This window comes from Anthonomus grandis, chromosome 14 (genome assembly GCF_022605725.1).
Source record: "Anthonomus grandis grandis chromosome 14, icAntGran1.3, whole genome shotgun sequence".
NCBI lineage: Eukaryota > Metazoa > Arthropoda > Insecta > Coleoptera > Curculionidae > Anthonomus > Anthonomus grandis.
Genome location: NC_065559.1, coordinates 23,087,682 through 23,100,704, shown reverse-complemented (window position 1 = coordinate 23,100,704; position 13,023 = coordinate 23,087,682). Strand labels below are relative to the sequence as shown.

General features: G+C 36.1%; 1 protein-coding gene across 2 annotated transcripts in view; it reads left to right on the top strand.

The window, feature by feature from the left end:
* LOC126744523 (protein kinase C and casein kinase substrate in neurons protein 1) overlaps positions 1 to 13,023 on the top strand; it is a 95,043-nt gene that overhangs the window by 56,472 nt on the left and 25,548 nt on the right. For both annotated transcript variants that reach the window (XM_050451962.1, XM_050451961.1), the window contains exons 3-5: positions 2,274 to 2,454; positions 11,561 to 11,749; positions 11,934 to 12,160. In XM_050451962.1, coding sequence (XP_050307919.1) covers positions 2,274 to 2,454; positions 11,561 to 11,749; positions 11,934 to 12,160 — 597 coding nt within the window. The remainder of the gene's footprint in view (positions 1 to 2,273; positions 2,455 to 11,560; positions 11,750 to 11,933; positions 12,161 to 13,023) is intronic.

Genomic DNA, 13,023 nt, shown 5'->3' with positions numbered 1-13,023 from the left:
ACTAGATAGCTAAACTGTCTCAAGAAACTGGTGGGAAGACTATCTAGGCCTGGCCCTTTGCTTATATCCAATCCAGAAAATTGAGGTAGATAATCCCGTTAAATGTAAATCTTTAAAAGCTGGTTCAAGTCATCTGGCTCTAAATTGCAGAAAAATATTCGGCGAATAGAATAGCTATCTCAGGACCAGGTGACATAGTAGTGCCTTTATAGTAAATTTCATTTGGATTTTGAACCTTATTTCTATTGAATCTTACAAACCTCTGAAATTCATCAAATTGGACCTGAGAGATATCTCAGTAATCTCAACATACTCCTGAGAACATTGCCTCTTCAGTGATTTGCACTTTGCTCTTAAAAAGCTCTGCCAAAGAAAATATAATCTGTATATAAATTAGAATTAACATATCGCTTGTATATAATTTTCTTTTCTATAATTAATAGGAAGCTTCTTCGAGGAATATCTTCTTAAGGGCGCAAATTTATCTATATACAAGTGTATTACCTCTTAAAATGTCTTTATTATATCATTAAGAGACTTATTCGAATCATATATCTTGAGATCGCTATTAGTATTGAACACAAGATTGAGCTGAGATTCAGTCAGCATCATTAGCAATGTTACTTACTTGAGGTTATGAAAGGAGCACCCGTCAGAACCGCAGAAAGTTTCAACCTCATTTGGAGGAGCTGCAGGCATTGATGAGGCCATTGGAAAAATTTCAGCTTTTGTTCAAGTGCAGTGAGGCAGATTAAAGTCATCCATTAAGTAAATTTCACAATGAGGTAGTTCTTCGAACTTGAGGGATCTTAAGGAGTGTTAAGGTTGGCGTGAAAAACTCTGCCTAAGAAGTTAGGTGGTGTGTTGATCATAGTTTCTTAATCCATTAGTTTCGGATATGATCGGGACTTGGAGCATTCCAGTTAGGCAGTCATTAGTTTTTTAGCGGTGATTCGGAAGTGTTCAGTAATCGCATTAGCATTACTTGCAGTAATTGTTTAAATACTTATATTAATCTCACTTCTCTAAGTAAATTTTAAATGACCCCTATATCTAAAAATATGTCTGCTCGCTAACACCAAAATTCCTTATTCCCCTCTTAAAAATGAACGAGGAACCAGACGTGAGACAAGCACTTAAAAGGGAATAATTTTCATGTATTCGACGCATTTGAATGTATACTTCACTAGTACTCAAATTAAGTAACTAATCCCGTAAAACCTTGCCGATTATCGAAAATACCGGCCAGTAGCGGGAGTGACGGGCAGCTCAAGTATATAGAAGAAAGGAATCAATACCCTATGGTATGTTCATTTTTATTATCCTTTTTCTCTCATAAATTTATTGCTCTCACTCCCACAGGAAGTGTTCTGTTTGTCACCTATATGTCTTGCGTTGAGTGTTGAATTAACAACATCACTCCCCTGATAATATTAATTGAGCACTTCAGAAATTCTCAATATCTTTATGAAATGGATATGTCTAATTGTTGTGGTTTCGGAAAGTTTCCGTTTAACGGTAACGGTTAGTATTTTATGGATCTTATTCTGGAATTGGTTTGATTTTTACCTTCGATCTCCTAATGTTTTCAGAATAGCAGTAGCTGCACTGTGGATCATTAGATGTAGCTGTAAAAATATTATTATGAAAATGTAAATACATTAATTATACTTCTAATTCTTGTACTATTTTATTCGTATTTTGTAATTAAAGTTGATTCGTAATGTTAATTTAGAGTTCTACTTACGTTTAATTTAATATTTTCATCTGTAGTGTCTAGTTTTTAAATATTTCATCTTGTTTGAGGGCCTCATTTAGTTCCATTTTGTTCCATAGGACTTTAAAAGACGCATTTCATGACATGTTATTCAGTTTTAATTGTTTAGTCAGTTTTACCTTGAAAACAATTAAACGACAGTCAACGCGAGTTAAGTTAGAGTTTTTGAGGTTGCCAATAAAAGGGTTTTTTTCCTGAATTTCGTTCCTTCAGCTTGCTGTTCTTCGTATTTTTTGCTGTTATAGATTTTCATTCGCCCGTAGTACCTCTAGTTTGTCATTAATATGTATGTTGTATGTGTTATTATATTATGTAATCTGTTCAAGTTTTGCTCGTCTATTTAAGCCTCAAGGAATCAGGCTATAACGCGATTCTTTCCTTCCAAATGACTATTGACTATGAGTATTATTTCTCTTTCACTGCTCTGATTAAAAAATCTGAAGTAGCTTCGTGTCTTTTAGGTTTTTTCTACTCTAAATTCAGCCTTTTATTGCAGGTCAAAAAAATGGAATGATATAATAGAAAAAGGTCCCGAATATGGCACTACCGAAGCAGCTTGGAAAGGTGTTCTCGTCGAAGCAGACAGAAGATGTGATTTACATTCCAAAATTAGAGACGCCCTCGTGAATGATGTAATGCAGAAGGTGAAGCAGTGGCAGAAAGATACATATCATAAGGTTAGTATAAATCAGGGTTTCTTAAAATTCGTGTAATTTTAAAGTATAAATGAGTACATCGAACTAGAGAAACTACATAGATGTCAGGTGAGAGGTGTGGTAATTTGTCTCGAAGGGAATTTAAAATCTGAGTACTAAGCTATGAGATTCATAAAAACAAGAAGGCGAAGCATTAAGATGAGGAATGTAATAAATTAATATGCTAACAAATACGATACATAAGCATATATGTACATAAATTTTGGTAACGATATAAATGGTATGGTTTATTATCGCATAAAATCAATTAAAGGGAGAGTTTTTTTTTGGAAAATCCTCGGACACGTTAATTTTATTTTTAAATCGGGTATATTTTGAGTGTGTGTGTCACAAAAAAGTGAGACAGAAAAAAATATGTTTTTCTTAAATCTTAATCTCCTGTATTTTTGGATTCTCTGGAACAATCTCGACATGTTTTATATACAATGTTTTTTATAAACACTTTATTGCTATATAAATTGATAAATTACATTCCACATTGTTAAAATGTATTTTATCAAATACCGAAAGTAGCCGCCATTAACAGTTCAGCAGTACCCCAGAGGATCGATAAATTTTCAACTGTGTCTGGAGAAATATTCCTAATTATATTACGAATGCGGTCTTTAAAGACATTAAGCGTGTGTGGCTCTTAATTTTTGACATAACCTCTAAAACCCCATAAAAAGTGGGATATTTCGTTTTTAATTTCCATCATCCCATTTAAAGAAATTAAGTACAGTTAGGTGCCACTCTTTCGGAGGGGTTGAAATTTTTTTTCAACTGCAAAAAGTCTTAGTAGACCTGTTTTTGCGGTTTTCTAAAATATATTTCTCAAGAGTGCTAGTGACTTTATTCCAGTTAGAGTACCCACCCTGTATATACGTCTGTGAACCTCTAAAGTCATGAAAGGCAGTATGCATTGATCAAAAAACTTGTGTTTAATGCACAACGGAATCTCTGACAAAAATATAAGTTTATCTTTCACATTGTTTGATTTCACATGTTTGATTATCTTTGCTCAGATTCTGATCTCATGTCCTAGATATTTATAAGATGTCAGGTGAAAGATCTCTATTCCCTGTACCAGAAGGTATTGGCTAGAAACCAGGTTTGTTAAGAATTCCGGTTTTATAGCGTTGATTTTAAGACCAACTTTGTGTAAAGCAGATGTCAGTTTTGACAGCATTTTTTCCGTTTTACCTAAGTAATCTGTTATCAATTCAATGTCGTGGGCGAATCGGAAGTGATTGAGATCTTTTCCATCGATATTTATACCCAGACTCTTCAGCTCAATATTTTTGAACATGTATTTCCGAAGCGTAACCAGCTTAGACGAGATTGTGTCGAACTCCACGTTGTATCTTAAATTTATCAGTATTTTCATAATACTGTTACACTTCCGGTTGCCTGGTTGTAGATATGATATATGATATTTGTAGATATGATATGATAGTTGCCTGGTTGTAGATAGGTTGTATATACAGGGTGTTCCGTTGATCATGTTACAAACTTCTAGGACAGATAGAAAACGTCAAAAGAAAAACAAAAGTTCATATAAACATGGGTCCGGAAAAGCTTCGTCAGGGAGCCAGAGAGAGCTCTTTGAAAATAACCTTTAAAAACTAGTTTTTTTTAATAGCTCCGTAACTACTTTAGCTACCGCAACCAATTTTGGGAGGTAAATTATTGTTAGTACGTTTATTCTTTTGAACCTACTAAATAAAAAAAATATTTACCAGGGGCTTCAGAATCAGGGGGGTATTTGGTAAATTTAGGCCCATTTCTTTAAGACTTTAATTTCTGCCCGTTTGGGCATTAGATTATGATGTTCCTATGCTTTTTACATAAAAAAGGTACTAGTAAAAGTCGGTAAATGGTAAATATCACCGTTTTTGTGAAAATTGACGAAAAGCAAGTTATGAGATACAAAAATGAATTACCTATTATTATTAATAAACAATAAAAAAAAATCTGGCGTAAATAAAAAATAAATGTTAAAAAAATTTAAGGTAGCCACTTTATTAAATTGGTACTCAAATTAATTAACTGTCACTTTAATTACCTTGAGGCATAAAATGTTTAAATGATTTTAAGTGTAATAAAAAACCACAAATTAACAATTTTAGAAACGTAAACAAATTTTATTAAAGATTGGTATTACAAAAATAAACTTAAAATATTAATTGCTCAAAATGCCGGCCGCCACGATCTATACATTTATTGTATCTACGCAGCATATTAAGGTTGACGTGGTTAAAAATATCAGGCGTGGTTTGGATTACTTCAGCAGCTGCGGAAATGCTGGCCACCAGGTCTTCTTCTGACTCGACTGATGGAGTTTCATATACGAGATTTTTCATATGCCCCCAAAGAAAAAAAATCTAAGGATGTCAAATCTGGTGAGCGCGCTGGCCAGGTGACAGGGCCTCCGCGGCCAATCCAACACAACACGATGGAGCTGGCGCTCCATCGTGTTGTAGCCATAAGTTCTGTCGTATATTTAGGGGCAGATCATCTAATAGTTCTGGCAGTACATTTCTTAAAAAATTTAAATAAATATTTCCCGTTGAACGAGGAAGCAACATAATTGGACCAATTAAGCGTTCTCCAACAATGCCGGTCCACATATTGACCGAAAACTTATGTTGATAGCTCCTAAAATGAATACCATAAGGGTTTTCCTCACTCCACACATGATTATTCTTAGAATTAAAAATGCCTTCTTTTGTAAATAAAGCCTCGTCAGTAAAAAGGACATATTTTGGAAATTGAGGTTTTTCTGTACACCGGTCAAGAAACCACTGGCAAAAATTTACGCGGGGCATAAAATCATTGGGTCCTAATGATGGCACCGTTTGCAGGTGGTAGGGCCGAAGAAGCTGTTCCTTAACAACGTTCCATACCCTAACATGATTTACATGCATCGCATCAGCTACTGCTCGAGTACTTACTGATGGGTTATCTTCAAATCGCTAAAGCACTTCTTCCTCAAAATCCGGGATTCGGATGTTCCTTTGCGCGCCATTATATTGGCGTTTTATTTGAACGGAGCCAGTCTCCCTGAGCCGTTGATTGACCCTTTCAAAAAGTGTGTGAGCTGGGATTCGCCTTTCGGGAAACCGCTCTTTATATAGTCGAGAAGCAACTCTTACATTACATCGAACTTCCCCATAAATTAAAAGCATATCGGCGTATTCAGCAAAAGTGTAATCTTCCATTACTTAACCGTAATAAAAAGGGAATTCATATCATGTAAAGAATACTAACAGTGACAAATTTAAAAAATACTGATAGTGGCAATGAATTAGCATTATTATTATTAAAATAATTAATTCAGGTGCTGTATCTTAGTTTGGTTTTAGTCAATTTCCACAAAAACGGTGATATTTACCGACTTTTACTAAGAGCTCCTTTTTATTTAAAAAGCATAGGAACATCATAATCTAATGCCCAAACGGGCAGAAATTAAAGTCTTAAAGAAATGGGCCTAAATTTACCAAATACCCCCCTGATTCTGAAGCCCCTGGTAAATATTTTTTGTATTTAGTAGGTTCAAAAGAATAAACGTACTAACAATAATTTACCTCCCAAAATTGGTTGCGGTAGCTAAAGTAGTTCCGGAGCTATTAAAAAAAACTAGTTTTTAAAGGTTATTTTCAAAGAGCTCTCTCTAGCTCCCTGAGGAAGCTTTTCCGGACCCATGTTTATATGAACTTTTGTTTTTCTTTTGACGTTTTCTATCTGCCCTAGAAGTTTGTAACATAATCAACAGAACACCCTGTATATGTAGTAAGCAAATGCATTGAATATTTTGTTGTGTTTGATAATCAAACGCTTTTTCACAATCCACCAACACTAGCACGAGCATTTTGTTATATTCGATGGTTTTTTTTATTAAGGTTTTAATGACCTGTAGATAGTCATTAGTACCCTACCCGATCCAAAAACTGTAATTGTTTAGGTTGGTAATATTCCCTTTTTATGCATGATAACTATTATGGCATTATTGCAGTCTGTAGAGGCTGTTGCTTCTTTAAGTAATTTATTAAATAAGACTATTATTGCTTTCAGTAATATCTCTCCCCGTTCCTTGACTGGCTCGGCCACAATACCATCTTCACCAGGAGCTGTAAGTAGCTTCTCACCTAGTTACTTCCAACAGTTCTTCCAATCCCTGATTAAGGATATGAGGGATTGTCTGGAGGTCCTTTTTTCTCTAGTCTTTTGCTGTAAAGGTTTGATTAAAAGTCTTTTATGATTCTCGGGATTTCTTTTTTATCTGTGGTGGGTTACCGGGTCTTTATTCTCCAGTTTATTAATCTCTGTCTTTCCTGTTGAGAGTTTTTTTCTTGAATACTTGTATGCTTTTACTCTCTTCGATAGTCGTCGTAATCCATTTGTTGTTATAATTCCTAACATATTTTCGTATAGGCTTTGGTATGTTTCTATTTATCCGCTTTTATTCTGCGTTTTTAGCTGTTTCTGTAACATTTCTCGCCTCTGTTTCATAAGAAGTTTTGTACTTGTTGAGAGTTTTTCCTCTTTGTTATTTACTCTTGAACATTGTTTTTGCCGGGCTATTCTATCGAATCCCTTATGGAGGAATATTGTATTTCTATATCCATTTCATTTATATTTTCTAGGTGCTCGTTTCTGGTTCTATGGTATTCTTATTGCTTTTCGTCATAGCGAGTGTTGCCCTGGCCATTCTATGGTTACTACCTGCCGATAGCCGAGTTAGTACTGTAACATCGGTCGGTGATAAAATAATCCATCTCGTTTTTTCTATTCCGTCAGGGCTGTTCCATGCCTATTTTCGGTTTTCGGCTTTCATAAAGAAAGTACTCATAGCATACAGACAATGTTCCAGAAGGAACTGTAGTACGATATTCCCTCTTTCCCCTATTCCATGATGTCCCAAGGAGAATTCGCTTTCATCCTGCTTCTTACCAACTTTAGATAAGGCCATTTTAACATCGTCTGTATTTGTATTTGTAATTGCAGAGGGTGGTGCTAGCACCACTCCACTTAAGTCTCACTAGACCCATTCTACACCTCAAAAAAGTGTTACTGTAACTTTCCAAAAAACTTTAATCAAGTAGACAAGTAAAAGCGTCATCAGCAGATAATATCGCCAAGGGACCTTCTAACCTCTTCAAGGGATGGATGGGATATACCTAGAATGCTGCTACGTATTGCCGAGAAAGCAGGGCAGTCGCAAAGTACATGCTCCATTGCCTCGTCTTCATGGTTACATGCCCTGCATAGTGGACTTTTAGTTTCATTTTAAAAAAATTGCCATTGAATTCACAGTGACCAGTTAAGATGCCTCTTGGCAAGGTGGCAAGGCAGTCAGCGGCCTGATTTGCCTTACCGTGGTTGTGCCCCTTGCTTCAGCCGACTTCCACTCTGTTTGTGGACTAAGGTTCCACGATGGCATTGTTGCATTGATTCCGAAATGAGGCGTGGTCTTGACAAGAATTGCTTGTCTGCAGCCTGCGTGGATAATTACCGGTTTATCAGTAACGCTGCTACCGATTATTTGTTCAGGCGCTAGAATTATGCCGTATATTTTGGTTTGAAAGACATTTGGGGTAATGCCTAATGCTAGCATTGTGTTTAATTGAGGTCTTTGGAGTATACACTGCAGCCCGAACCTGTTTTAGTTTTGGAACCGTCCGAATAGATATTAGTAGTACTCACTGTCCAATTGGTATCAATGCCCTTTGTGTTGATTGTGTAATTGGTGAAAAAATTAGCGAGGCAAGGTCAATTCGAGCCTCCAGTATAGGAAGCGAGTTTGTTTCTTCTTGCCAGAGGCGAGATCTTTACAGGCCTGTCCCTACACTGTTCATTCCAGTAGAAGTGTATCATTATGAGTAGGACGACTTCCTTGACATAAATGTCTAGGGGCGTCAGGCACAACATGACTTCCAAAGCTTCCTGCTTGGTGTGATTCTCATAGCTCCCGTTATGTGGAGGCAAGCCATTGTTGAAACATGGTTTTGTTTTTGACAAATTGTGACCTGATCCACTTTATAGCGCCCCAGGCAGAGCGCCGTAGGTAACTAAAGGTCTTATCATAGCTGTGTAGATCCACATAACCAACCACCTTGGGGGGAGAAGCCCCAGGTCTCGCCAATTGTGCCCATGCACTGCTCGTAAGAGATATATGCTTTCTGTACTCTTTTGGAAATGTGTGAGTTCAAATTTAGTTTGCTATCGAGTGTCAGAGCTAGGTATTTTACTTCCGACTTATAACTTGTGATAGTCTGGGTTAGGGTTAGTGGATTATAAAATGAAATAATTAATATATAAAATATTTTGCACACCATATCTCTATAATTTTAAGAGCCACCTGCATTTGTTCGCAAAGCACAATTTGTACCAATCCACATTTGTACGTAATTACGGATACGTGAGTCTGTCCAGTATACCCGTGACTTTTAGTTCATCCACTAGAGACATGCGTATCCGTAAAATGACATTATACTTTTACTCGTGTTTTTACAGGTATGACCTCCCACAATTGCTTTAACTTATTTTTATGCCTTGATTGTAAAGGGGTTCTCGGATCCCATAGACGTTTTATGGCGTAAACGAATAAAATCAACATTTCGTTAACTAATTTTCTGTGTTTTTGGCTTAAACCTTTGCCATCGCCTGCTGATACTACAAAATAAATAAACAAAGATTAAACAAATAAAGAGAAAGTGTAACTAATAAAAGCTATAACATACACAAGAATGACATGATCTTGCTAAAAACTCAAAAATAACAATAAAAAACAAATAGCACAACGGACTGCACGGACGCAAAAAAATGGAATGAAGTTCGAATTAACCAACTTCTATCCGTGTTTTCCTTCACGTAGGTACGTGAAACCTTTCGGGTATCTCATTGGCTGATAGCAATCACGTAGTCCAAACGGATCCGTAATTACGTACCAATGTAGATTCAGGCTAAGTCATCCGCGTAGGCTATCGTGTAGTGGGAGCCATTATTCAGGCGGACGATAGACTGTCCAAATCCATGTTCCACAGTAGTGGTGATGACAGCCCCTGATCATCGTACGTTTAATTTTGACGCCCTGCACATTGATGTGTATGATTCTCTTAGCATGTTGCAAATCCACCCGATTAACGTGTCTGGGTTGTTTTTTTAGTCAAACGCACCCTCAATGTCAATAAATACACCCAGGGTAAACTTTTTGTGGGCCATCGATCTTTCCACCCGTTTTATCACTGAGTACACTCAGGCAGAGTCTGAGTCTGTTAATCTCCCTGGAGTGTATGCGTGTTGGTTAGGATGAAGCGGCAGTGGCGTAACTACCGGTGTTCCACTGTGTTCCATCGAACACGGGCCCCCGGAGCGAGGGGGCCCCGAAGGGGCTTACTACTGCTTACTACTGCTGACTGATATCGGAAAAATTTTTAAAGAACTTTCGGCTATTTAAATTAAAATTTTTTCCTAACAATTAATTAGTTATTACCTGAAAAATCTGTCCTGTAAAGTTGCAGGGAGCCCCCAAATAATTTATAGTTTTAATGTTTGCAAGATTATCAAAATTTTTTTCGCAAAATTTTCGTTTCGACCGTAAACTATAAAAATATTTTTAATGTTTTTGAGTATAGAGTTTTTATAGAATATATGGGGCCCCTACCAAATTTATGGTTACTGAAAATCATATTCACATTTTTCTACATTTTTATTTGATAATGATCTACTGGGGAAGATATTTAAAGCAAAGAAAATCGGACACTTTGTTTGTAAATCTAGCCTACTTCAGGCATTAAAAAATTAAGGTATCTTCGTGTCTTGGCCAAATAATGCAAATACAGGTCGGGGGCCCCGACATTCAGCTCCTTGAACTTTATTAAGGTTTTTTCACGGGGAGCAATGTCAAGAAAAGCATCGAGATTTCATAAAATTATTTTGAGATTGAAAAATGATTGTATTTTCACTTATGATATGCAAGGACCGAAAAAACAGGGGGCGGAGGAGACCCCCGTTAGTGTAGGGGGCCCCGTACGATTTTTCGAACACAGCAAATTTCACCGTTGTTACGCCACTGTGAAGCGGGTTATACATCAGGATTTCTTCCCTTATATATCTTTCGCACAGTCTGTCCATGAATTTCAAGCAAAAGGATGATAAAGAGGTCAGTCCTTCGATACTTTGGTATTTTTTGCTTTATTGAAAGCTTTTCTTGACTCTGCCCTGAGATTTTTTGGTTCTTGGTACCACCAAACCAAGGTTTTACTAGAGTTCTGAAAACGCGTCAATGGGCATGACTTTTTGTATGATGGAGGTTCGGATGCTAGTGGCGTACTGTTCCAATTTCTGCTTATCGTTGGGTGTTTTAGCTACTACCGTTCGTAGGGCGTAAGGGCTTTCTCCAGAGACGGTAAAGAGACTTGTCGGTATTTCTAGGATCTCGATACAATTTAACCTCGTTAAACAATGTCTCAACCTCTTCTTCGGTAATTCGTTGAGCTTGGAGCATAGACTTGAATAAATTTGATGCTGTATCTTTGATTCAGTTTCAGTACCACGAAACAGACTCTAGGACTACTCTCTAGATATACGTATTTTTGGCCCATTTTATTTTTTATGTATTATAAAGTCCACTCCGCCACCTGAAATTTCTTCATTTCCTCTGTAATAGAACATGCTTTCTGACTTTAGGCTAATTTGTTCTGCTCCTCTTCTGCGGTCAACTATATCCTAATGGATTTGCTAGCTCTTCTTCGAGCTCAATAATATTTTTGGTCATTTGATGATGTTCTCGTATCATATGTGCCGATGAACATTTTTCATCTTCCCTAGTAGCCTGATTGAACCCGGTGATTCTTAGCACCCTTTGGCTTCTAACCCAACCGCTACCTTGGGTGGAGATCAGCAGTCCGCCGGGGACTAAGGGCTCAACTTTTCTTTTCTGATTTATGATTCATATCGAGAGGAATTTAGCCAGTTCCTATCACCCTGGCCAATGGGGGTTAATAGTAGTTTAAAATTAGAACGATATTTACTTCGGTGTTGATTGATCAGTTATATCGCCGTGAATGAATTGAATTTTTTTCAGTCAATAATGCAAATAAAAGAGAAAAAAGACATGGATGATTCCTTTAAAAAGGCGCAGAAGCCGTGGGTGAAACTGCTGCAGAAAGTTGAAAAAGCGCGAACGGACTACCACACTGCATGCAAAACGGAAAAGTCGGCTGCCAACCAAGAGCGAAACGCGGCCGGTGATACCTCATTTTCTGCTGACCAGGTAACTTAGTATTACATTATTAACACTACATATCATATTTCATTCATATTTTTATCTAATGCATTTCTAATTATTTTCTGCTCATAGAAATCGCAATTGGTGAGTTTTGCATTTAGTTTTGGTTAAAGTTTCCATCATTATTTCCATATTTGGTTTTTAACATAATTGTTTTAAACTTATTTAGGTTAAAAAAATGCAAGACAGAGTACAAAAATCAAAGGAAGAAGTTCAAAAATGTAAAGAGAAGTACGAGGCCGCGTTGCAGGAAATTAACACATATAACCCCAAATATATGGAAGATATGACTGTAGTTTTCGACAAGTGCCAAGAGATGGAAGCTCAAAGGCTGACGTTTATTAAAGAAATTCTGTTTGATATCCACAAACACCTTAATATATCCCAAGACCCTATGTAAGTATCTTTTATCAGTCAAACTTTTAATATTATGTGTAATGCATCTAAACATTTTACAATATTTTAATAATCTGCTTTATTATCAAATTAAATGTTACAAATCTTATACACAAAGCTAATAAAATAATAAAAAAGTATATTTTTATATATATAATAACAAAACCAAAGATCACAATACATAAAACAAAATATAAATACATGCCATACTATAAATCTTTGTACAATAAAATAAAAATTGTACGCGGTCACAAGGTACAGGATGTCCCGAAAGTAATGGGACATAAGAACAACAGTAGATTCCTTACGTCAAAATAATGTGATTGAGGTCAACTTGCCTTATTCTAACTTTATTAGTAACTGAAATACAGGGTATCAGAGTATTATTTGATTTATCTTTTTTTTCTCATAGGTCCTGAACCAATTGACATACTGACATGAAATTTAAAACAAAAAAAAAACAGTTTTCGGTAGAGGGGGCTCGTTGAGTTAGTTTTTACTTTTTTAGAACTCCTAACTTTTTTTCATCCCCATATATCGGTTTAAACAAAATAAATTCCTTTTTTAATTCTACACAAAAAATGTATACATTATTAAAGTCGCTAGGAACAACCGTTTTCGACATAATCACCATTTTTCAAAAAAATGTTTAAAATAATATTTATTTACTACTTTATTTAAATCGTATCTTTGGCAGTTAGCGTAATAACATAAACATAATAATATTAAATTTCTCAACGTATATCACGCGGACATTTTATCCGATATTTATAGTTGAACTTCAACCAAAAATGTACATACACCTGGTGTAATCTAAAGATAAACGTTTAAGTATCGTGTGTTACTTTGGTAGAAACGAATAC